The following is a 23126-nucleotide window of genomic DNA, read 5'->3' on the forward strand; positions in this document are numbered from 1 at the left end:
CATGCGCTAAGATTCATTTTCAGATTTTCATTTTCGACTTTTCACTCTACATGGTCACGCTACATTTTTTTGGCTTCCTTCCTGCGAGAGCAAAACGACGCTAATGTGAAGACATTTTCTTTTACTGAGCGCATCGTATACCTGTCTGATACCCCGGCCGCGTCGTGGCTTTCAGTTAAGCTAATGTACTGTAAAAATGAAATCATATCGGCGCATCAGCAGCACAATGCTCATTTTCACCCACAAGCCTTTACACATGTCAATGCTAGCTCACAGTTCTCTGCTTCTAACATGTGGGTCATTTTGAGCTGGTAGACAATCGCACATCAAGCGAGGCCACTGTGAAACGAGCCTATTTAATATCATAGGCACTGTATTGAATTATATTCGGTACACGCAAGGTAACGGTTTTATCAGGCCCTTTCTCCTTGTGTTTTTCCTTGACTGCGCAAGATAAGCTGAGAAACCAGCAGCGAGGACCTCCAAACCACATTTTTGTATCGCATTTGGAAAACAAAAAAACACAATTTGATGAAATCTACCCACTCGCCCCTCCCCCCGTATTCTCCACATTAGTGAATCACATTAAGGGATTTGACATCGTTTTCATGGGAGCGCAAAGAGCCGTGGCCCAATTTTGTGCAGATGTTGTATGTGGAGACACATAGAGGGCAAAAAAAAAATCAACAAACAGGTTTTTATTACCTATAGTGAGACAGATGGTCACCGGGTATTTTGTGCTGCTGTATTGGCAGAATGTCTTTAAAAGCAAACACACAGTTGTATGTTTCTTAGATGTACATCATTCTCAGATATTGTGTGATTTTTTTTGAAGCACTACCCTCTTGTGTTGTAAAGTCATGACGGAGTGTATTCAACTCTTTGTACAGTACATGCAAAATCCCCATCAGCAGCTAAAAAATGTGATACTGTACTTATTTAAAGGCAATCAAATGTTCTTGATTTTGCATATTGGACAATATGTCCAGTTCTTTGAATCCACCACCCAAACTTCACTTTATGAATTGAATCTATTCTTATTCCATCTGCACCGTCTGATCTGTTTTGCTTAGGTCAGATTCAAAATTAGAATGTAGCCAAGGAATTTGTTCCAAATCGGCAGTGAATTTAAGTTGGTGATCCTTGTTAAGAGCGGATGTCTCCCCTTATCCCTTCATGTTCACGTTGTGTTTTTCAGGAACGTTGTTGGTGGAGAACATGCAGATCAACGGCGTGGCGGAGGGTCCGGGCCGAACCATCTCCTTGTCTTTAAGGGACAACCACAACCACTGGGTCATTCTGGACCCTTCCAAACAAGCACTTTATCTAAACAGCACCGGACGTGTTCTCGACAGAGATGTAAGCAGGCGAAAAGTGTTTTTTTAGTCACTTGACCGAGATTCTCTTGTTCGTTTTGTGTATTGTTACGCTTTCACTTTCCGAAAAAAAAAGTGTGCCTACTCACCCTAAATGAAATAACCTGTGGCTTTCTCCTTGTGTTTTCCAGCCCCCATCGTACATTCACTCCATCGTGGTTCAGGTGCAGTGTACCAACGAGCTGGTGGGCACCGTGATACTACACGAGGTCCGCATCGTCGTGCGCGATCGCAACGACAACAAGCCACGATTTCAGCAGCCCAGATACTACGTTGCTGTGAGCGAGGTAACGGCGTATGAATTCACTCAAATTGACCTATTTCCTGAACATTGTTTAGAACCTGTCCCTCGTTAATCGCGGAAACCCCTGCTTATTTGCATTTTTTTGCGCGGCCTTAATGAGGTGCGTCAATGATTCACAGACTTTCGCGATTCACGTTCGGGCTCGGTCCCTATCCCCTGTGAATAGCACGCATCCGCTGTATATTGAAGGTGATTTTTCTATGTGGCGCCCCCCGGAGGCCACGGTGCTCTTCGCATTTGAATATAATATAATGTCAAGTTGAACTCAAATTTTACAGAAAATTCTAACAAAGATTTGAAATTCTCCTGCTTTAAAAGCATCCAAAAGACGATTCAAAATCATTTACTCGGAGGCCCCCACAATAGTCTTTCAAATGCCGAACCTGTTGTTCCTGTGCTCTCGGGAGTCGGGGAAAGCAGAATTTAAAGGTCCAACTGGACTGCCTGGCCTGCATGTTGGCGGCTGCCGCAGAATATCTCATTATGCAGTTTTCCGCAGCCTGTCCAACTCAATCTGTCCTCGCTTGCTCTCCCCCCGGCCCATCAACATCCACTTTTTGTGCAGTCCTTCTCCATAACCCCCCACCCCACCCCACCCCACCCCACCCCACCTCACCTCTGGCAGCTCTTCATCCTGTCACCCTTTCTCAACCTCGCCGCCCTTCCTCTGCCACGCTTGATATACTTCCCACTGTCCTCCGCCTCATCACTCCCGGAAAAACGCGGCCCTTCATTTAGCTACCACACCATTAGGAGACGCTTCATTATTAAAATATGCGTCGGCAATATAACAGCTCGGTGCCGGGCGGAGGTAAATGCGGTCAGCGTGGCCATCATATTTTTAAAAAGGAATATATCTGCTCCCATATGGGCAGCTTAGTCGAACTTGAATCACAAATCAAATCACATATTAAGGCATTTTACAAGTGCTCATAGTTTACCAACTAAAAAGTTACCAACTCCACCCAGATGGAGACTCCCTTTCCGTTTATAAGTCAATGATATCATTGTGGAAATTTTGGGTGAGATGGTGAGCTTCTCCCTTGACTTTATTATCCGGTGTCGCTGCTTTAGTTATTTTTCTGGAGCCTCCATCCGTGATAGAAACGATAAGAAGAATTATGTAGGACATCAGTGATACAGTAGCCAAAATATACTTAATCTAATATATTTCCCATGTTGTTTGGAGATTTACGTTCACGTCCTGGCACGGATCTACAAAGCCCTTGGCTGGTTTAACCAAACAAAAAACAAAAACAAATAAAAATGTAGCATGGAAAATCACTGTTGGCAACATTTTATCTTTCATGTTCCGTGGCAAGTGTTCAAATTGAAGAGACTTTTCCTCTAAAATAAAACCCAGCTCAAATTATCTGGAAAGGGAGTTCTGCTGCTGTGACTATCCTTAATTAAATATTCAAAGATATAAATACGACTTTTTAGTTTGCGTCAAACGAATGTGTTATTTTTGCATATAAGATAGTAAGTAACTACATTCAGTTTAGTGTATTTACGAGCGCCATCAATCAACTTTAGGATGTCAACTTTCTTTCTTCGCACTTTGCAAAAATCTCAGTTTGTATATTAAAATGTGTTTATTTTGAGTTACTTGAGTTACATTTAGTGTATTACTGTATACATTAACAACATAAAAACAGATTTAGATTGACATTTTTGCAAAATATATATTGTAGTTTATAAACTGTAAAAATAGATTGATAAAAGATGAAGAAAAAATATACCACAGAACTTTAAAACAAAACAAAACAAAAGGCACAAACAAGTTATTCAGTTTGCAATTAAGCAGATTCAAACAAAAAATGTGTCAGAATATTAGCTTTTTTTTTTTTTTTACACTATTTCTTCAACAATATTGTACAAATGAAAATAAAATCACCTTCAAAATCAAATGTGTTTATTCACACCAGCTTCACCAGTTATAGAACCAAAAATGAACAGAGACTTGCTAAAAATGACCTTCTATCATGTCAGATATTATTAGCGTAGCACAAAAACGAAATGATCTTTTAGTCAACACTTCCAAATTTATTCTGAAAGATTAAAGTCCATGAGGAAAGTAAATTTGAGCTCAACCCATAATGAGATGATTGTTGGCTTGGGGGTATTAACTGTCATAAAGCAACATAAACTGTCTGTTGTGTTTCCAGTTGACTCCGGTGGGCACCACCATATTTTCCGGTTTTTGGGGCAACAACGGGGCGATCGACATTGACGACGGCCCTAACGGACAGATAGAGTACACCATCCAGTACAACCCCAGAGACCCGGTAGGTTTTAAACCAGCTCATTTGGAACCAGGAGGCATTTTATGCAGTTTTTTTTTTAACGATTTAATTAAGCTGAAAGTGACAGACATCATAACACATCAGTTTGTTTGTGCCACCCAAATGACCCGCGTTGCTAAATCAAAAAACACAAAATGACAATCACAAGTTTGGTAAAAATGACCCGTGAGGCACACTCTGCAACTTCTGTCTTTTAATCAACTTTTCAAAGATCCGTTGATGATTCCGATTGGCTCCTACTAATAAATCCATCTTGCACACCCCGTCTGTCATTTTCTCTCTCTTTTTCATCTGTATTGATTTGCTGGGAGCATTATTTCCGGCAAAAGAGTGGCCATTTTTAGCCCTCCAGCACAAAAATATTCAACATCTAATGAAAAATCTCTTGCTTACCATTTGTCTCTGCTTTTAGTTTGATGTGATTTAGCCAAAGTTAATCCACCATATAAATACATTCTGCAGGCTCAAAATGACCTTTAAGACTATAGCTTTTTTATTTCTTTGTTATTAACAAAAAGTGTGGTTTTCTTTGTTTGTTTGTTTTTTTTTGGTCTTTTCAGACAGCCAACAGAACCTTTGACATCCCGCTGACGTTATTTGGCGCTGTCGTGCTCCGAGAACGGCTCAACTACGAGGAGATAACGCGCTACCTGGTCATCATACAGGCTAATGTGAGTTGTTCTTCTATTTTTATTCTTAAGCACTGCGCAGAGTGGATAAAGGTAATCTGGGGCCAATAAAACAGCCTCCTGTTTGAGTAGGAGTCAAGTTATGCAAATGGGCCTTATCATGGCAACATAATTTACACAGTCTGGGACTATTTATGGTCTCTGGAACCTGCCTTGAGGGAACCATGAGCCCGTCCTTAATTATCATTAATCTCTTTGTTAATGCCTTTGTTTTCCTACTTTTATTCCGCTGATCTGTGAATATTTTATTTACAAACAAATACCGTTGATGATTCATCCATTAAGGCTTCTTTTGAGACAGACCAACACCTTTAAAACTCTTCAACAGCACAAATAAACATTTTATGTCCTGAAGGGCTTTTATTGGAAGGACGACGGAAGCAAGATTATGGAGCCCATAATATCTTTAATCTTCCATTAAAAAAATGATTTCTTGGAATGGACAATTGTTTGGGCTAGGAAAAACACTCACCTCCTCCAAACAAACTGTACATTTTGTTAATTTGCTATGTTTCTTAAACAAATATGCCACAAATACCAAGCAGATGCTGTAGTAATGTACGTAGTAAACTACGTAACACTTACATTCCGGCAATAAGTAGGTTCTCTCATTGGGGGTGTCAAACTTATTTTTGTCACGGGCCATATTGCAGTGACTTTGACTCATCATATTATTATATACAGTATACACAACAAATTGATGGATACCAGTTTGTCCAACTATTGTCCAAGAACTGTAACAAAAAATGCTTGCAATATCTCAACGTTATTTACTACATATGACAATTAGAAAATGTTGTTACATATTTTAGCAAGAATCGTGGAAGGTGACATAATTTGCTTTCGTGGGCCGCGTAAAATGATGTAGCAGCCTGGATCTGGACCCTGGGCCTTGAGTTTGACACCAGTGATTTAAATGATTTAAAAATCACAAAGTACGTACTGTGGGTCAAACACAAGCCATTTCTCCCATAGGAAATAATGGCAAATGAATATGGGTCTTAGAACTGCCACCTTCACAAAACACTCATTACCTGCAGTGGCAATTTCAACATTCCTAACTGGCATGCAAAAACAAGCTAACTACTGACACAATGAAAGTAAAATAAATGCAAAGGACCTGATAGACACGTAGAATTTAAGAGGGGAGAACGGTAGCACTTCTGAAGGCCATTCGGTCTCAGGTCATCCAGGGTCGTTGTGTCGAGCTTGGACAAAGTGAGGAGTCAAAAGTACAGATATTGTCATGGCATAAACACACAAGTCGGTTGCAGTGGTGAGGAATTCAACTTGTTTAATATAATGTGCAGTTTATATACCTTCTAGGGACGGCTTATCTTATCCAAGGGCGCCAATACCCCTTGAGGCAGTTGATAAAAAAAAAACACAACAACATAAGTCACCCCTTTTGGGGGTCAGTCAACCCCCAAACCAAATGAAAATGTTCCAATATGAGAAGAATATAAATTCCATAATACCTAATTAAATTAGAGACATCTGAAAAATGTACTAGGTTACATACAGTAACAAAGTATTTGTACTTCTTCCCACCTGTTGAATTTATAGGTTGCGCTGTACTGAAGAAACCTTAAGCGTTTAAGTTAGATCAAGCAAATCTCTACCTATCAATGTCTCTCTGGCAGGATCGAGCTCCCAACCCGAGCGAGCGGCGCACCGCCACCGCCACGCTGACCGTGGACGTGCTGGACGGCGACGACTTGGGGCCCATGTTTCTCCCGTGCGCGCTCGTAGGAAACACCCGCGACTGCAGTCCCATCACGTACAAGTCCAACGTGCTGGAGCTGACTGAGCCGGTGAGGACATTGATATTACCTCGCTCGTAACTGTGCTTTATAGGTATTTTCACTTTAACATTTGTAAAGGCGTAAAAAAAGATGTTTCCCAAGCTGCACCTTACTTTGCATTTCTAAGGCGTTTATATTATAACAATCCTAAATTGTAAACATGACAAACTCGCTAGAATCCTCAAGCTTGCACTCAATAGTATATAGCCAGCGCAGCAGTCATGCTTTTCCTGGACGGCGGTCTTCATTCTGTTTATCTTGTTGTGTTTGTCACTCACACCTATTGCGCATCCCTTTTTACCGAAGACCCTGGGAAATCTCACAGTCACAGTCGAGAGAGGCAGAGAGCGAGGTGTGAGGCGCAACAGGAGTAAATCCACTTTACAACATGCAATTTGGAGAAGGCACAAGCGTACTCTGACAAGGACGGGCTTTACGATAGCGAGGCGGTTTCGTTCCAATGAGGCGGATGAAGAGAAACCGTCAATAAGGACTTGGAGCACTAAAGGATTAAATGTAGCGGCGGAAGAGCGCTGTACATGAACATTTGGACTGATTGTTAGAGTGATGCTTTTGTGCTCAGTGTTATAATCACATACACTTTTATATTTAAATGAGTTGAACTGCAATAATTGTAACCGTTTCTCTAAATCAGAAGGGCCGAGGTGCATCCGTTTTATCAATTAATGACACCCGCACCTGGTCAGAGTTCAGATTCGCAGTTCTTCGTTTATTAACAAACACAAAAAAAATAATAATAAATAAGATAAATATGAACTGAGTTGTGGAAAAGTTTCAAAGCAACAGTCTCCAGCCTGCTGCAGGTTGGACTCCTGGCGAAGACTGAAGATCGTTTTCTCGCTTTCCTCTTTTTATTATATTTTTATAAACATCCTGCGTGTTTGGAGGGCTCCCTGCAAACAAACACATTGTGACCAGACAGAATCTCCAACCTCCACTTTCATTTTAGGTCTGTTCAGTGATCCTGTGAGTGTCCCTGACTTGTATGAGCCAATCAATGATTGTATTCTTTGTGCACGTGTAACGGAATACAGTCCATGGATTACATTTAACACTAGCAAAATCAAGTGGAAACTACAACAACAACAAGAACAAAAAACATTCCTACATTGCTTACGATTGACTCAGTCCTACCAGAAGTTTTCCTTGTTGACTTTGCTTCTTGGTGAGTGTGACATGGCAACAACTTGACAACAAACGGGTTGCCTGCCAGACTGTGTGCGTGTGTGCGCGCGTGTGTGTGTGTGTTATGCTCTTGCTTTCATCTTGTTTGCATGTTTAATGTCAACACCCAGTTTCATTTATAGCCTCTTTATGCCACCCCATCACTTACCGTAACTTCTTCTGTCACTTGGGCTACACACACACACACACACACACGCACACACACACACAGACACACAAACACACACCGCTCATGACGGCTTGTAACCCGACCGCCCATAGCGCGCCCCGAAAGTGTTATATCACATTGAACGTAAACGAGTGTCTGCATCGCTGATGCACTCAAGCACATTTGTAAATAAATGGACAGCCTGTGGGCTTGCCGCTCAGCATATTACACCCGTATAAGACATCATCATTATTGTCGGACCATTTAATAGGAGACGCGTGTGCTGAGTGTGTGTGCTTGCATATGTGTGTGTGTGTGTTTCTATCTGTAGTTTATGTTTACAGATGTGTTTTGTGATTTGCTTTGTTATATTTGGACCACATCTATAGCTGCATGTTGGATTTACCAGCAATTGATCTTTCTTGTTCATGTAATAGCTTTTTTTCTGTTGTATTTATTTTCCAATGTTATAAAAATTGATGGCAGCACAGTGGTCGACTGGTTAGCACTTCAGCCTCACAGTTCTGAGGACCGGGGTGATGACCCTGTGACACTGTTCAATGAAACAACATGTTGTTGTGTCTCCAGAATAAAGTGAACCCCCTCAACGTGACTCCGCCCATTCAGGCTGTGGATCAAGACCGGAACATCCAACCTCCGTCGGACAGGCCGGGAATTCTATACTCCATCCTCATTGGTGGGTAAAAACACGTTTTCGCGTCAAAATTCATTGTTCTAGAATGGCTCCACATAACTTCAAGAACCAATTCAAGTTCCTCCGTTTTTATCACTGATACATTTGCTAGCATTGTGTCTCCATTAAAAAAGAAAAAAAAAAAAGACTCTGTCGATGACCCTAAGCTCTTCATGATCTCACAGTTCAGCACCCGGTGTCTGAGCCGCAACAAATGTTTTTTCTTTACTGCCAATGGTCAAATCTCTCTAAATGTACAGACATACATGACACGGACTTGATTGCATTTCCTGCACTCCCCAAACCGAAACTAATCCCCGTCTGAGGCAGAATTACGAGAGAGAGTCACACATACAATGTGGTGGTGGTGGTGGGGGGAGAGACTCTTGCAACCTCGCAGCTATGCCGAGATCTGTTGTTTGAATATGAGTGAATGAATAAAATAACTAGTTTTATGGTTATTTGATGCTTCGTTATTATTATTATTGGTAGTAGTAAGCAGACTGTTCCTCTTCAAATTCAAAAGTTGAACCAGTATTTGATTATTTTACACAATACAATCACAGCTTTTTTCCCCAAAGTTTCTATTCCCACATAGCTCAAGCGGCGTTATCAGTGACATTTCCAATAAATGTATTCTTCTGATAGCACATATTTATTTTAAACTTCTTGGGGGAATCATTAATAAGTCCAAAATGTCAACATGAATCTATTTTATTTGGTTCAGTAGCAAAGATTAGGTCCGAATGATTATTGACCGCGTTGTTGACATCTTTGTATTTATTTATTTATTTGGCAGTGGGGCTTATGGAATACAGTCGACTTTGTGGGAAAGTGGAACTTCTAAATCAGAAACAAAGTGATTTGTGCCCAAAGTACGAGTCACAGCTGGAAATTGGAATCAGCCAGCTATTTTTATCCAACCCATTCATTCTTCATGTAGTGCATATTGTTTAAAAAAAAACTAAACATTAATGATATATTAATATATATACCAGCCATAATAATATATACTCAGCCACAAAACGACAGTCTTGCTAGCGTCCTCATTTGGGAACTTACCAATGTGACCAGACATCGTTTTTTTTAATTACTATTCATAACATAGGCTGTATTAATACTTGGTTTACCAAAAGGTTGTCCTGGAAAAAAACCACAACAAAATATGCATATAGTTCCAATCAAGGGCACATTTCATCATTTGGGGGCCCAAGGCAAACTCAGTCATGAGGTCCTCAACATTCGTGTACCAGGACCACAAACCAGGGTTCAGATGACAATGTGCACACTTAATCAAATGAACCAGACGATCAGAGCATCAGAATTACTTTTAACTAGGGATGTTCAATCCCACATTCTTTCAGACAGATACAAGTACGAGTACTCACCGGTACTGAGTACTGATTCCACTGGTGATTGTGTGACTAGTGATTTTGATACAGAAAATTTCAATTAACACAATGACAGCTAATTGTCAAAAAAAAAACTTTCTTTCTTTCTTTATGATGCCAATGTGTCAAACAGCCGCAGTGTAGTGCGAACTACTGTCGGGGTGGGCATACTCAATGTGGGATTTGTTTGTTTTCAGTATCGGTGGCTGGTTATTGGCAGCCTTCAACAGTATCTGATACCTTGAAATAATAGCGCATCCCTAGTTTTAACGGAGCAAAAGTGAACTACTCAGCGCACGTGTGGCTTGAAGCCTTAGTGAACATTTAGGAAAACTGTGCTCTTTTAAAGCTGTTTGACACCGAACGCATGCACAACAAGGCCACAGCTCAACAGAGAATTGAACTATCTCGGAGGTAAGCGTCCATCATTTGGAACCAGTCAAACAAATACAAGCTATAAAGACTCTTCTCACCGGACGAACGTGATTGTGCACGTGTGCCGCCGCCGGCGTTTTGATTTCCCCGCAGAGCAATGCAGCATTCCAAAGTACCGCATATGTCTTGCGAGTGTGTGCATCCCCACCTGTGGAGAGCTGCATTAAGCTTGACTATCTCTCTCTCTCTGTCACTCTCTCTCTTTGTAGTACGCTGCACTAAGACCACCCACCAGGAGAACATTTATTGATTTTAAACCAATTACTGATTTTTTTTTTTTTTTTTTTTTTCCACTTTTGTTTATCTATTTTTGTCCTCTCACAGGCAAACCAGAGTCCTACGCAGAATATTTCAGCTTGAACAGAACCACTGCTGAACTCTTGCTTCTGAAGCCCATTGACAGAGATCTGTACCGCAAATTCAACCTGGTTGTTAAGGTGAGGGAATGTGTAGGTTTAACATGAGCAAAAACAAAAACAAAAAAACAAAAAACATCACAGCTCAGTGGCCTCCCCACCCCCGACAGCTAAACCAGTATACATGGGACAAGACTATAGAGTAATTCTACTTTTGTTACATTTGAACTGCCCCCCCACCCAAAAAAAAAATATATGTGGGCTGAAAATAATAGGCTAGCATTAATACTGGTACAGCATGAATTAGACAACAGCGTGGTCTTTCTTGCATTAATCTTCTGTAAATAGCCAGATTCCTTTTTTAAAGCTGAAAAGAGTCCATCTGTGTATATAAAACGGAGCTTTATTTAATCATTCCCATATAACTAGAGACTGCAGAAGTGTTCCGATTATTCCTTTATCCCCACGAAAGTAGCACACTTTTCTTCCATATTCCATTGTGGCTTCCAACAACATTGTACTCGTAATTTGAAGCCGGGTATCAGGTGTTAATTATCACAGGGTTAGGGTTAGTTCACATTGACACAATCTATTATTTATATCACGCGGCATGTTTCCACGGCTGGATTAAAGAACAAACACGTGTGCAAACAAAGCACCGTTAGAATTTGTATTTTGTTTCCTTCTGTGATTGTAGGCAGAACAGGACAATGGCCACCCTCTGCCAGCTTTCGCCAGCCTCCAGATTGAGGTCCTGGATGAGAACAACCAGGCGCCATACTTCCTGCAGAGCAGTTACCACGGCTATGTGGCGGAGGGCGCGACGGTGGGAACGACCGTCGCGACCGACGCGAGCCTGTCGGACCCGCTGGTCATCGTGGCCCTGGATAATGATGTGGAGGAGGTGAGCTTTAAAGCATCAAGGCATGTGATTCACCAAAAGGCCGTGAGAGCTGCTTAATTTTTTAGAATGAATGATCTCAGGCTAATCAGAGTGTAGGTAACATGTATTACAAGTAGGGATCAGTTGACAAAAGGATAAAGGCTACTTTCAGAAGGCTTCTATACTGACCTAAATGAGCTTGGAGGGTCAACAATTTCAGGATTTTTAGTAGTACTAGCAATGTTTCTTTCTCTCCTCCGCACCTACCGGCATTAGCATTAGCGGTAGCTACAGTTTTTTTTTTTTAAGCTCTGGTCAGATGACCGTCACCAGAAAAAGTAATATATGACACAGTAGGACGAGGCTGACTGACAATCTTGGCTTACGTTTAAATGTTTTTTTTCCTCAATTAACTTCGAAGACAACACAGATTCATGCCTAAGAGTATCACGATTTTTGGTTTGGATCCTGTATTGTTACAGCCGTACAGTAAATATGCTTTTTGAAAAACAGATTGTTTCTGGACAGTCTCTTTATTATGTTTTCATATGTTTTTATACAAAACCGTACAAGTTCTCCTCATTAAAAACCCGTAAAAACAAATTTTGGGGGGCTGTAATGAAATTTCAATTCATTTCAATGAGGACTATTGTATATACTGAATAGTTTAAAACAACACTTCACTTGTTATTGCTTTTTTATGTGTGCGCTGCTGCTGCTGCTGGTTGTTGTTGACAATCAAATTACTCCTATTAAAAACACTCCAGTTTGTCGGGACAATGCGACCCATCAGAAATTAGATACTCTAGCGTGAAATGTGATGAAAAATTCACCATATTGTGTTTGGAGTTTTCCAATTAATCCCACATTTTAATGATGTTTGTAGTATAGTATGTCACTAAGTATAAGTCACCCGCTGGGCATGATTTGTTGCATTTATTTTCTGTTGTAGGTGACAGCCGATGAGATGCCTGTAGGTACCATTTGAGTTAATTCTCTCTGTCTTTACCTTTCTCTGCTGACTGCTGCAATCAGATTTTATTGACTTAACCCCCCCGTTAAAAAAATAAAAATAAAAAAATAATCATAGAAATCTGTTTTCCTTTTTACTTACTCTCATACTGCTTTTAATGAGAAAAGTGTGTCCCTCTTTTTGTGAACTAGTATGGCAGCGTGCAGCATGGCAGCGATACTAATGCCGCCCTAATGTCTGATACTAATAGCTGCATACAGTGGGTGCGCTTGAATCCACGCAGGCGTACGGCCAAGCAGCAGGCTTAGAATGTGCCACCACAGAAGCCTCAAGAGGCACACCACCAGTCATTTTCCGACCTTCCCCCTGGGATTGTTTCAAATCTGCTTTTGTGGCTTGCTTGCAGTGTGTTGATTGGTCTTTTCAATATGAAGCAAAAGCACCTAAAGTCCCTCTCACCAGTAGAATGAAAATGTACTTCGGTGTAGCATTATTATCACTGATGTGTTTCCAAGGAGCTCGGTTTGCTTAAGATGTAGCACCGGCCTCTTGACACATACACACCACCATGGCACTGAATGGCCTTTGTCCACATCATCTATTCATGCTTGTGGCCAATGATATATGTCCACTTCTTTTAAATATTGCATACTCGTTGCTTTCCTCCGGAGCTAAGCGGCAACAATAATGATAACGGCCATCGCTTTTACGCGTGCGGCCTTATTTACGACCCAATATTCACACTGGCCACATCGACAAAATGATCACACCTCCGCTTTGCTGAAGCAGCCTGATCTGGAATGAGAGCACACACACAAGCACATTGCGCTGTCTATGGAGAATTTTAATGTTAAGAATTCCAGGACAGAAATATTCGCCTGTCTTATCATTTCTTTGCTCTTAGCTATTTCATGCATGGAAGTACACTAGTTAGTTTTTTTCACAGACACTCTTATTTCTAAATTAACTTAAAGTCTATATTCATTTACAGCATAATCACATGGGCGAAATTATAATATAGTATGGCCATTTAATAAAGGGAGTAGATCTGTTCTTGATTATTCATGTCATCACTTCCAATCCAATTTGCATAACCAGTGAACATACTCAATCAGTATCTGGTCGTTCATCAGCGTGTTTGTGCTTCCTCCCGCAATGAAAGCTTTGTTCGCTCTCTCTCTCTCACTGCCAGACCAGGGACCCTCAGCTGCAGCTGTCATTGGACAGCTACACCAACGTCTTCGCCGTATCGACCAGTGGAATCACGAGGTACCTGACTCTGGTGCGGCCATTGGATCGAGAGGCGCAGGACTCTTACGCCTTCGTGGTAAGCCCGGCGATGATGACGTCACTGGAGCCCGGACAGTACGGGATTTTTGAGGCCGATCCCGATACCGGATAGAAAAAAGCTGGTACCCGATATGTCGGATGTAACATTGATATTCACAGGAGATATACTGAATGCCCAAATATGATTTAAGGCATAGAAGCTTCTCAAGTAAAATAAGAAACGTTAATTAGTAAAACTGTCAACATAAGGACTGTTGACTATAAACTGTACTATAGTCTTTCATTAGATAATCGTGGAATTACCAGCTACATAAATGTTTGCTTCCACAACGTTAAAAGGCTGTAACAGTCTCTCTAAAACGTGTGTGAATTTTTTTTTTGTTGTTTCCTCGATGTGCCCACACAGCATGTTTCCACTAAAACGTTGCAGTAGCTGACGTGCAGTAGCGTTCTATTTGTTTACCAAGTCACAGTTTACCTTGGAGTAAAACATTTAACTAAAAATACCAGTAAAATTCATACACACAGGAGCAGTGCAAGAGAGTCTAGATATAAAGTACAGATATCTGTTTTTCAGTTGTCAGAAACATACATAAAATACGTATACGTAAAGTCAAGTAAAAAAACAAAAAAACAACCTGAGGACAATGTGAACTTTGAACTCATTCAATATGAATTTTCAAGATTATGTTAATACACTCACTTCCTGTCTTCAGAATTCAATGCTAAATACACAATCACTTCTTTTGTTGTAGCTGTCATCCTCATCGTCGCTCTTGCGCTTTATTCCGGTGCAATCTCATTTAGCCGTGTCTGTACTTGATGGGGGCACGGCGAGGCTGCCCTGTCGCCGCATAATATAAAGCCGAGCTGGGAAGCGTTGTGCTACGTGTCGTGCAGAATTGTGGGGCCGTGTCTCGCCGTGGCCGTGAGAGCCCATGTAGATATTTGGAGGCTGATGAAAAAGGTACTGATTGGAGAGAAGTACAGTACAGTAATCACTAGCAGCATCTTTCTGAAGAAATGAAACTGCCGAAAGAGGAGCTATGAAGTGGGATGGATGATGAAGTCCATCAGGCGGCGATGAGCCATGTGCATTTTACTGCATTATTTGACAACCAAACAACATAGTTCTCATGCTTGTAGATTTAACAATATTGAATAGTGATTCATGTGGTGTAAACCAAAGAGCAAGTCAAGAGGGTTGGAGACTCGGTTGAGGCAGAATACATACAGTAAACAACTGTAGATGTAATTAGTATTTGAATGTTTTCTAACTTAAAAAAAATATATATTTACACATCTTATTACTTTATTTGAATGGCAATCTTAAATGTTTATTGTATGTTGAAAGGTGACCTTGAGTGCACTGAAAAAGTACATTATTAATATTATTAGCAGTAGTCGTAGTAGTAGTATTAATTGAAATGGACTATTTGCTGTACTCTGTGTGTGTGTGTGTGTGTGTGTGTGTGTGTGTGTGCATGCGTTTGCGCACCCCTGTTTGTTGCTGTAGCTGCAAGCATCAGACGGCGTCCAGCAGAGCACTCCGGTCGCCGTGACAATAACCGTGTTGGACGCAAATGACAACACTCCGACGTTTGCTAACGCGTCCTATAATGTCCACCTGTACACGGACATGATGCCTGGAGAAACTGTGCAGCAGGTACACTGGGCACACACTCCACATTGGATCCGCAATGTTGAGTGTTCGTGATTGCGTTCATTTTGTGTGTTGTGAAGTGTGTAAATCAATGTGGTTCTTTTTCAGCTGTCAGCAGTGGATGAGGATGACGGTCCCAACGGCCTGATCACCTATCGAATTTTAGCAGGGGATCAGGGGCAGTTTCTTATTGGCAACAGGTAAATACTTATTTTTGTTACTGAATTAATGTTCTTACTTCCTGCCTTTAAAACAAATGTTTTGTTTTGTTTTTTAGTACTGGCATCATTACCGTAGCACCAGGGGTGGGGCTCTCTGTGGGTCAAAGCTACGCGTTGACTGTGGAAGCCACGGACAATGGAGCGGAACCTCACAGAAGGTAAAATGAGTTTTGTCTATCTGTCCATCATTCAAACATACCATCACCTCCCCTTTTTTTTGTTTCTATCGCACCGCACTTTCTGTTTAAACCTTCCTCCTTTGCAGTAGGACGTTTTTCCACTTTCACCGAGATGTCATGAATTATAGATGTATTTTGGAAAACGGCGAGAAAAGGGTTTCGGCCTCTGAGACGGAAATGGGCAGTGTGTGCGTGTGTGTGAAGGAAGGAAGAAAAATGAAAAGAAAGGGGAACACACTGTAATGAGAGGGAGACACACTACTAGTGAGCTTCTCCTTTAGGGCAGCAGAGGCAATGCGTTCCGGAAAGGAGAAAGTTCGACATGGAGGAGAAATGTGAAGAAAACTGTGATCAATGTCTGGCTTGCCGAAGTGCTTTCTTTTTCATTTCGTTTGATCCGATCCACAGAAAACATCAAAGAAACGGTTCAATAAGTCAAAAATATTGAGGTCACAAATACACAGACTATACAATAATCAGCATCATATTTTTTCCTGAATTTAGAATTGCCCTCAGGGCACTTGCCAAGGACTTCTATTACTAACTTATGCGTTCTAGACATTGAATTACCCGCTTGGGGTCGTATAGTTTTTTTACTTAAAAGATACAATTCCAGCCTGCACAGCAAGCGAGATTCCGCCTCACTGAAGTAGCAGCTGCAGAGTTTCATTCCTTCCGTCTTTTATTTGTCAGCACCAAACTCCATGCAGGCAGACCGTGAGCCACGCGTGCAGTGCGTTTCTACAAACCGCCGTCTAGTCTCGCTAACGTCGTCTGATGCGCGCTGACCTTCTTTTTCCCTGTTCTCGCTGCGTTCTTGTCTCGTAGCGCATCATCTAATACAGATGCACCGCGGGGAGAATATAAACAATAGCTACTATCAAAAAGAGGTACCAAAGGAGAACACGTGCAAATCAAGTAACGCCACTTGTTTGCTGACACTCAAAACACATTGCGCGTCGACGTTACCATTTAAAAACAAAAGTTAACAATAACCTGACAGGCAAACAGCTCTCAGTACTGTACAGTGTATTTCTACAGCTTTTCAAACCACTGTTCTGAAGTTCCAAGAGGAATTCTTGTCGGCTGTAATTGTAACATTTTCGGCAGACCCAGAGGACAGGGCATGACATGGCTTTTATTTTTTGTAGTCCATTAGTCCATTTTCTATACCACTTATCCTCAAGTTTTACATAAATAAGTCACTTTGAAAAGCTTCTGCGTGAGGCCGCCTGAGATTGTGTGCGGTCATGTGACTGCACTCCACCCGTCCACCGTGCTGCCCAAGCTAATGTTGTGTTGACTTTAATTAAAAAAAAAAAAAAAAGGACATTTTTTTTTTTTTTTTTTTTTTTTTAATGAATGTGTTTTTATTGGGCCAGATGGCAGAGGCTGGCTCTCTACATTGATTTTTTATCAGTTATCAGCTGTGTGGGGGCCCCAATCAATAAAGAGTGCAGATTGAGGTGGTCTCGCACTCAAAGATTGTCTCTGCATTTCCCCAGACCCCCCCTCACAGACCCCCACCCCTGCCCTGTTTATCTCTGGAACCATAACCCGCACCGCAAATCAATACCCATCTCTGCTAGCTGATTTGTTACGGGTCAAGACCCAAAATGAGTTACGTGTCCTCGTCCTGTTGGGCCCCTAACGGGACGGGACTTTTCACGGTCGCTGAATGCAGATGTATGACTTTTTTTTGTCATGGTGATGGAAGTGTTCTTTCACAATAAGTGACCAATGTTTTTATGTTTTTTTTTTTTTTTTTTTTTTTAAATGTTACATTTTCAGAAGCTTATCAAAGTGAGCTTGTATCGTTTTTGTAAGTTATGTGCTTACAATTCTTTGGATTAGGAGGACCAGAAGCCATTATTCTTGACATCGGTCTGTTTTATATTATAATATCGTACATAGTGGTGCCTTGAGATACAAGTTTCATTTGTTTCGTGACCACGCTAGTAACGCAAAACACTTGAATCTCAAGTCAAGTTTCCCCTTTGAAATGAATGGAAATGCCATTAAGCCATTCCAGGAAAAAAAGTTATATTTTTGTCATGTATTTTTTAACAATAAAAATGGCACTCTATAATATTGTACATAATAAGACACAGCAATGACATTTAAATAGAATGTAAAGAATTTGCCACATTTTTTGCTGTAATTCAATAGCTATTGCACTGCTCATCCAAGTGTGCCTTGGCCACTTGGAGACAGTATAAAACAGAAATATAGAGACACTGTACATGAAGACGGTCTCAGTTCCATAGTAAGCCACAGTAATATTACTAATTCCATGCAGAGGATAAAGAATATGTGCTTGTAAATATTAGATTTTTTGTCTACGTGTTGCTCCGCCGTTTGTGTTCAATTAGCCTATCTATGGTGTTTTGCATTGCTAGAACGAACAAAGCAAACAATTCTTTGTTATTTGTAGATATATTTACATGATTTTACATAAACTATTTGAAATCAGATTACATTATGTTTATAAAGTATCAACTTCTTTGATTTTGTTCCATTAAATTTGGATGGAACTTGACCTTCTTTTACCTCAACCTCTTTCAGTTGTCGTTTGAGTTTCGACATTTTGACCTTGGCGATGTATAATATATTGTCAGAGTGGGTTAAACTAGTTTTGAGTTTTGTTACTCTTCTTGACCACCGTACTTTAGCTTGAACCTGAAGTTACTCTCTTTTTCTGTTCTGGCAAGTACTTGAGCCAAGTGAAAGAAACACCAGCCAATTCTCCTACAGTTCATCTTGAACTTTACCCAGTACACGAGGTCATGAGTTACTTTTAGTAGTGATACTATATTTCTGTCTGAATCTAAAGTTCTACACATCCTCCTTTTGGCTTTGACTCTAGCCCTCAACCACACGGGAAATTGAGATACTTGGCAGGTAAGGGGTGGTGGGCGTTTGGATGCTAAAGGCTGCCTGCGAGCTGTTTGTGAACTGACATTTGAGAAGCACACATCATTTGTCTTTGCAAAGTTGAAAGTTTTTACAGAGGGCATGGGCAGGCCCGCCCTCAAAGGATATGGCGGTAGCTTTTTAAACTGTCTGTCACTATGGTAGCTAGCCGTCGCCCGGTTTCACACTCATTAGAATGAAAAGAAAACATCTGCGAGCTGCATTTAGGAAGCCACCAAAGCGGTGTGGAAAGAGGTTAAGTGAGCATTGAGTAATTAAGACTTCATTAAATGACCTTGTGTTGGTGTCATGGTCTCAAATTAGCTTACAGCCTCGTTTGCAGTTCGGCCTCGGGGATGGCCGGCTGACATTGGAAGGAATTTAAAGCAGAGTGTGGTTGAGTCAAGGGTCTTTGAGTGTTACGAAGAGGCCGCTACCACCAGTGTAGAAACAGTGCCGCTGCAAGTTCTTTTCGATGATATGCTTTTTCTCGGTCTACTCTGCTCCGCTAATCCCATCTGGTAGTTTTCTGTCAACAAAATGAATCCGCTGATTAGCCTCCTTCGTTGAGGTAGGCCTATTAACAATGCTCTTTAATCGATGCATACACATTTGTCTCTATGCTGAAGGAGCAGAAAACTCTTCAAATACTATATGCTACATCTTGAGCACAACGGCTAAGGATGGCATTGCTTCCGTAGTTCTTGTTCAATAAAGGGCCTTTACGGAAATGAAGGAATACAAAGACAAAAGCTTACCCAACTCAGCAAGAGCACCTTTGCAAGACTCAAAGTTACCTCTTGTTGACTTGAATGCATTCTTTGAACACTGTGAGTGAGTGCAAAGAAAACCAAAGCTTAAGTGTCTTCTTGTGTCATCCTCTCAAGGTCCTCCATTACCACGGTCTACATCGAAGTTTTGCCGCCCAACAACCAGAGTCCGCCGCGCTTTCCCCGGCAGCGGTACAGCCTGGAGATTAGCGAAGCAATGAGGACGGGGGCGACGCTGCTTAACCTCCAGGTACAAAAACAGACAAAAGAAAAGAGACGTTCTCTTTGACCACCCCCCAAAAATTGTTTTTCTCTGAGCACAAAAAAAACATCGATCTAACACCTTTTTAGCAGAACTTGCTTGTTCCCTCACCAGGAGCTGAAAGGCAAACTTCACAACAGCAGTTTGATTTGTGAATTGACTAAAACATGTACTGGTTCAGTTAGAAGCGACATTTTCCCAATCCTCTTCGTCATGCTGTTCACGGTTTGACAACTTGAGACCCAACAGCACCTCGCCTTTGCGAGGCTTCAAACAGCACATCCATGTAGATTCTCATTCATCCAGGTCACGCTAATCCGCAAACGTTCAATCGAGGCAACTGAACTTTTCTTGTTTGTTGACGAAGTTTCATCTTTAATCCAAAAGCCTCCTTCAGTTCCACAATTTTGGTTAGGCGTCTGCCTTTTTTTTGACTCGGTCGGTGTGCCCTGGGTATGGTCACAATACGTTGTTGTTGTTGTTGTTGTTGTTGCCGCCTGGTGTGGCCGGTGAAGGACTGACCTGTGTACAAATCGGTCGTTCATTCACCTGCTGGCATATTTTCATGGAGCAAACGCCTGTTCTTGAGTTTGCTGTTTCAGCTCCTCGTTAGAGAACAGCACAGTTGTACAAAAAGTACTGAAACGTTCAACAGTTAAACATAAATTAAAGTCTGTGAAAGCTACAGCACATTTTAGGTTCATCCTGAAATGTCACCTGAAAGATGAATATCCCCAACTTTTAGTAGTGTATATCTACCGTGTACAACATTAATGCTGTGATGATACATTATGATTTTAGGCCGTAGATCGGGAAGGGGACCCCATCATCTACAGAATCAATCGTGGGGATCATTATGGACAATTTTTACTGGAGCGCAAGTAAGCTTCAACACACAAATACCTACACACACACACACACACACACACTCACAAAGTGTTTAAGGGTATTGGCTAAGTTTATTCACGATAAACTTAGCCAAACTTAGCCTAAACTTAGTTTTTTTCTGAATAAATATTAAATGCAGCAAAATGTGTTACCTGGCCTTCATACACTCACTGTCTGTAACATTAGATAAACATGCGCAATCTAATAAGATCCAATATAAGATGGTAGCCTTTGCAAAGCGAATAATACTTAGAGTGCTGTTCATTATTTGTGGATGTAGTTTGCAGTAGAACGTTTCTGCACAATGGGGAGTGGTGTCTTTAAATTTTGCTCATTTTTTTTTTAGCTACACTATTAGAAATAGTACAACTGAAAAGAAGAATGGAGCCAAACTACTTTCCTGGAGTGGTGCATCAACAATTTGGGGTACACTGTCACACAACAACAGTGATGCAATCAAAATCAGTAAGCACCACTGGAGAGACAATAATAGCTCAAAAAGATCCTTGAGTCAAATATTTGCTACATTAGAGAATTGAGCTCCAACAAGAGCTTTATACATACATTATCAAAGACGCATTGCTGCATTTATTCATTTATATGTCATCAAAAATGCATTTCCACCACTAGGGAAAATCTATTTACGTTTCTAGGGGGGAGTGGGGGTGAAAACCCAGGGAATTATATTCAGAAAGAGAAGCACAGAGATGCAAATGTGAAGTGACATGAGGAGTAAAAAAAAAAAAAAAAAAAGAAATGATGAACCTAATGTTGAACAGCAGCCAGGAAGCAAAGAAGCAGGATTAAAGGATTTAACATCACAATGTAAGAATATGTATTCAGAAAAAAAAATAATAAAAAAGAAAAATCATGAAACAAGCACTTTAAGGAGCTTTCATCTCCACGTTCGAGGAATATTGGATGGGCTTTGTCAGACATTGTATAACTTCTTGCCGAGCTTCAGCTGTATTATTACAAAGGTGTGCTGACTTGTGCGTTCATGCAAAACTACATTACGCCCTGCAGGTAACGGTGAGACCAACTTGCAAAATATTTTTACGTTGGCCCGCTTTGCAAATTAAAGACTTGCATTTCTTAAACCAAAATGTAAGCCGACGCAGTGCAGTTAATACAATTCAATGTTTTTACAAGGAATACAATAAAAACTTGCATCAGTATGCGTTATATCGGTGTGTCAGTTTATGCTAAAGAGTATTAAAAGACACTGTCAAAGAAACTGCACTAAAATAACATTTAGACATTATTAATGCGTTAGGATATTTCACATTGCATCCTTCTGCACATGGTCCAAAGATTGTAGGTTCCCTCCACCTAAATGGTGCCAAATGCACTAGTTTAGTTCGTTTAGTTTATGCCTAGTTTGTGAAAGAATTATGGCCCATTCACAGCAATCGCTCGAACCCCAAAACGAGACAGATTTGGCTCACTTCGAGCACTTTTCATAACCGAAGAGCGAAGCCAGTCAGCTGACAAATGGGTGTAAAGTATTAGCAAAGATTGACATGTTAACGCCTTAAAAACACACACAAAACATGTGCCCTTCTTCTCCGCCTGGCTTCTTTTCACCCCTCATTGTAATCTCTTCCAACTTTTCATTTCTCTTGTATTTTTACACTCATGACTCCAGGATTAACAGTGTTTATGTGTCCGTGTGTGTATGTGTGTGTGTGTGTGTGTGTGTGTGTATGTTTCCTCATCTCCAGTTCTGGGTATTTGGTCCTGGACAAACCTCTGGACAGGGAGGCTCTGGACTTCTATACGCTGGTTGTCACAGCCTCAGATGAGCGGCCCGATGGGGTAAGAACCAAAGAAAAATGCAAAAAAAAAAAAAAAAAACATAGGGGAGGGGAGCCAAGGGGAAGGGGAGCCATTTTCTGAGTTCTTTCTTGAATGACATCGTCTTTTTTACCTTCTCTATCAAATGGCCTGGCACTCTGAACTTTCCTTTATATTGAGTTCAAAAGATTTGCATTTTCCACAATGCAAGCTTTTTATGAACTCAGGCAATAATGAGCATCCCGGTCTACTCGGCAACACTGAGACTAGCTGAGGCAACACCGGCATAACCTCCCGTCAAAAGTCAGGCCTTCAAAACAAAGGCACGCCAATATAATTACAGTTTGACTAAGCTATCTTTGGCCCCATGTTGGCTGATTTAGCAGTCACACTCAAGCTTTTTTGTGCTTGCTTATTGAGTGCAACTGCTAAATAAGCCACGACGTGGCAAAGAAAGCGTGCTAAAACTGTACGAAAACTAAAACATCAGAAAACCGAGGTTCCACTGTATTTTCAATCACCATGAATGCATTCTTATTTTATGTTGATTTTAAATATTGTAAAAGACAATATAAAC

General features: G+C 40.9%; 1 protein-coding gene across 1 annotated transcript in view; it reads left to right on the forward strand.

Moving 5' to 3' along the window:
- LOC133417870 (protocadherin-15-like) overlaps positions 1–23126 on the forward strand; it is a 101238-nt gene that overhangs the window by 30766 nt on the left and 47346 nt on the right. Inside the window, exons 5-19 of the mRNA XM_061706061.1 lie at positions 1199–1359; positions 1508–1663; positions 3849–3968; positions 4547–4657; positions 6319–6489; positions 8423–8531; positions 10679–10791; positions 11408–11614; positions 13759–13893; positions 15373–15522; positions 15628–15719; positions 15797–15898; positions 19720–19852; positions 20666–20745; positions 22477–22570. Coding sequence (XP_061562045.1) covers positions 1199–1359; positions 1508–1663; positions 3849–3968; positions 4547–4657; positions 6319–6489; positions 8423–8531; positions 10679–10791; positions 11408–11614; positions 13759–13893; positions 15373–15522; positions 15628–15719; positions 15797–15898; positions 19720–19852; positions 20666–20745; positions 22477–22570 — 1934 coding nt within the window. The remainder of the gene's footprint in view (positions 1–1198; positions 1360–1507; positions 1664–3848; positions 3969–4546; positions 4658–6318; positions 6490–8422; positions 8532–10678; positions 10792–11407; positions 11615–13758; positions 13894–15372; positions 15523–15627; positions 15720–15796; positions 15899–19719; positions 19853–20665; positions 20746–22476; positions 22571–23126) is intronic.

Source organism: Phycodurus eques, chromosome 19 (genome assembly GCF_024500275.1).
Source record: "Phycodurus eques isolate BA_2022a chromosome 19, UOR_Pequ_1.1, whole genome shotgun sequence".
NCBI lineage: Eukaryota > Metazoa > Chordata > Actinopteri > Syngnathiformes > Syngnathidae > Phycodurus > Phycodurus eques.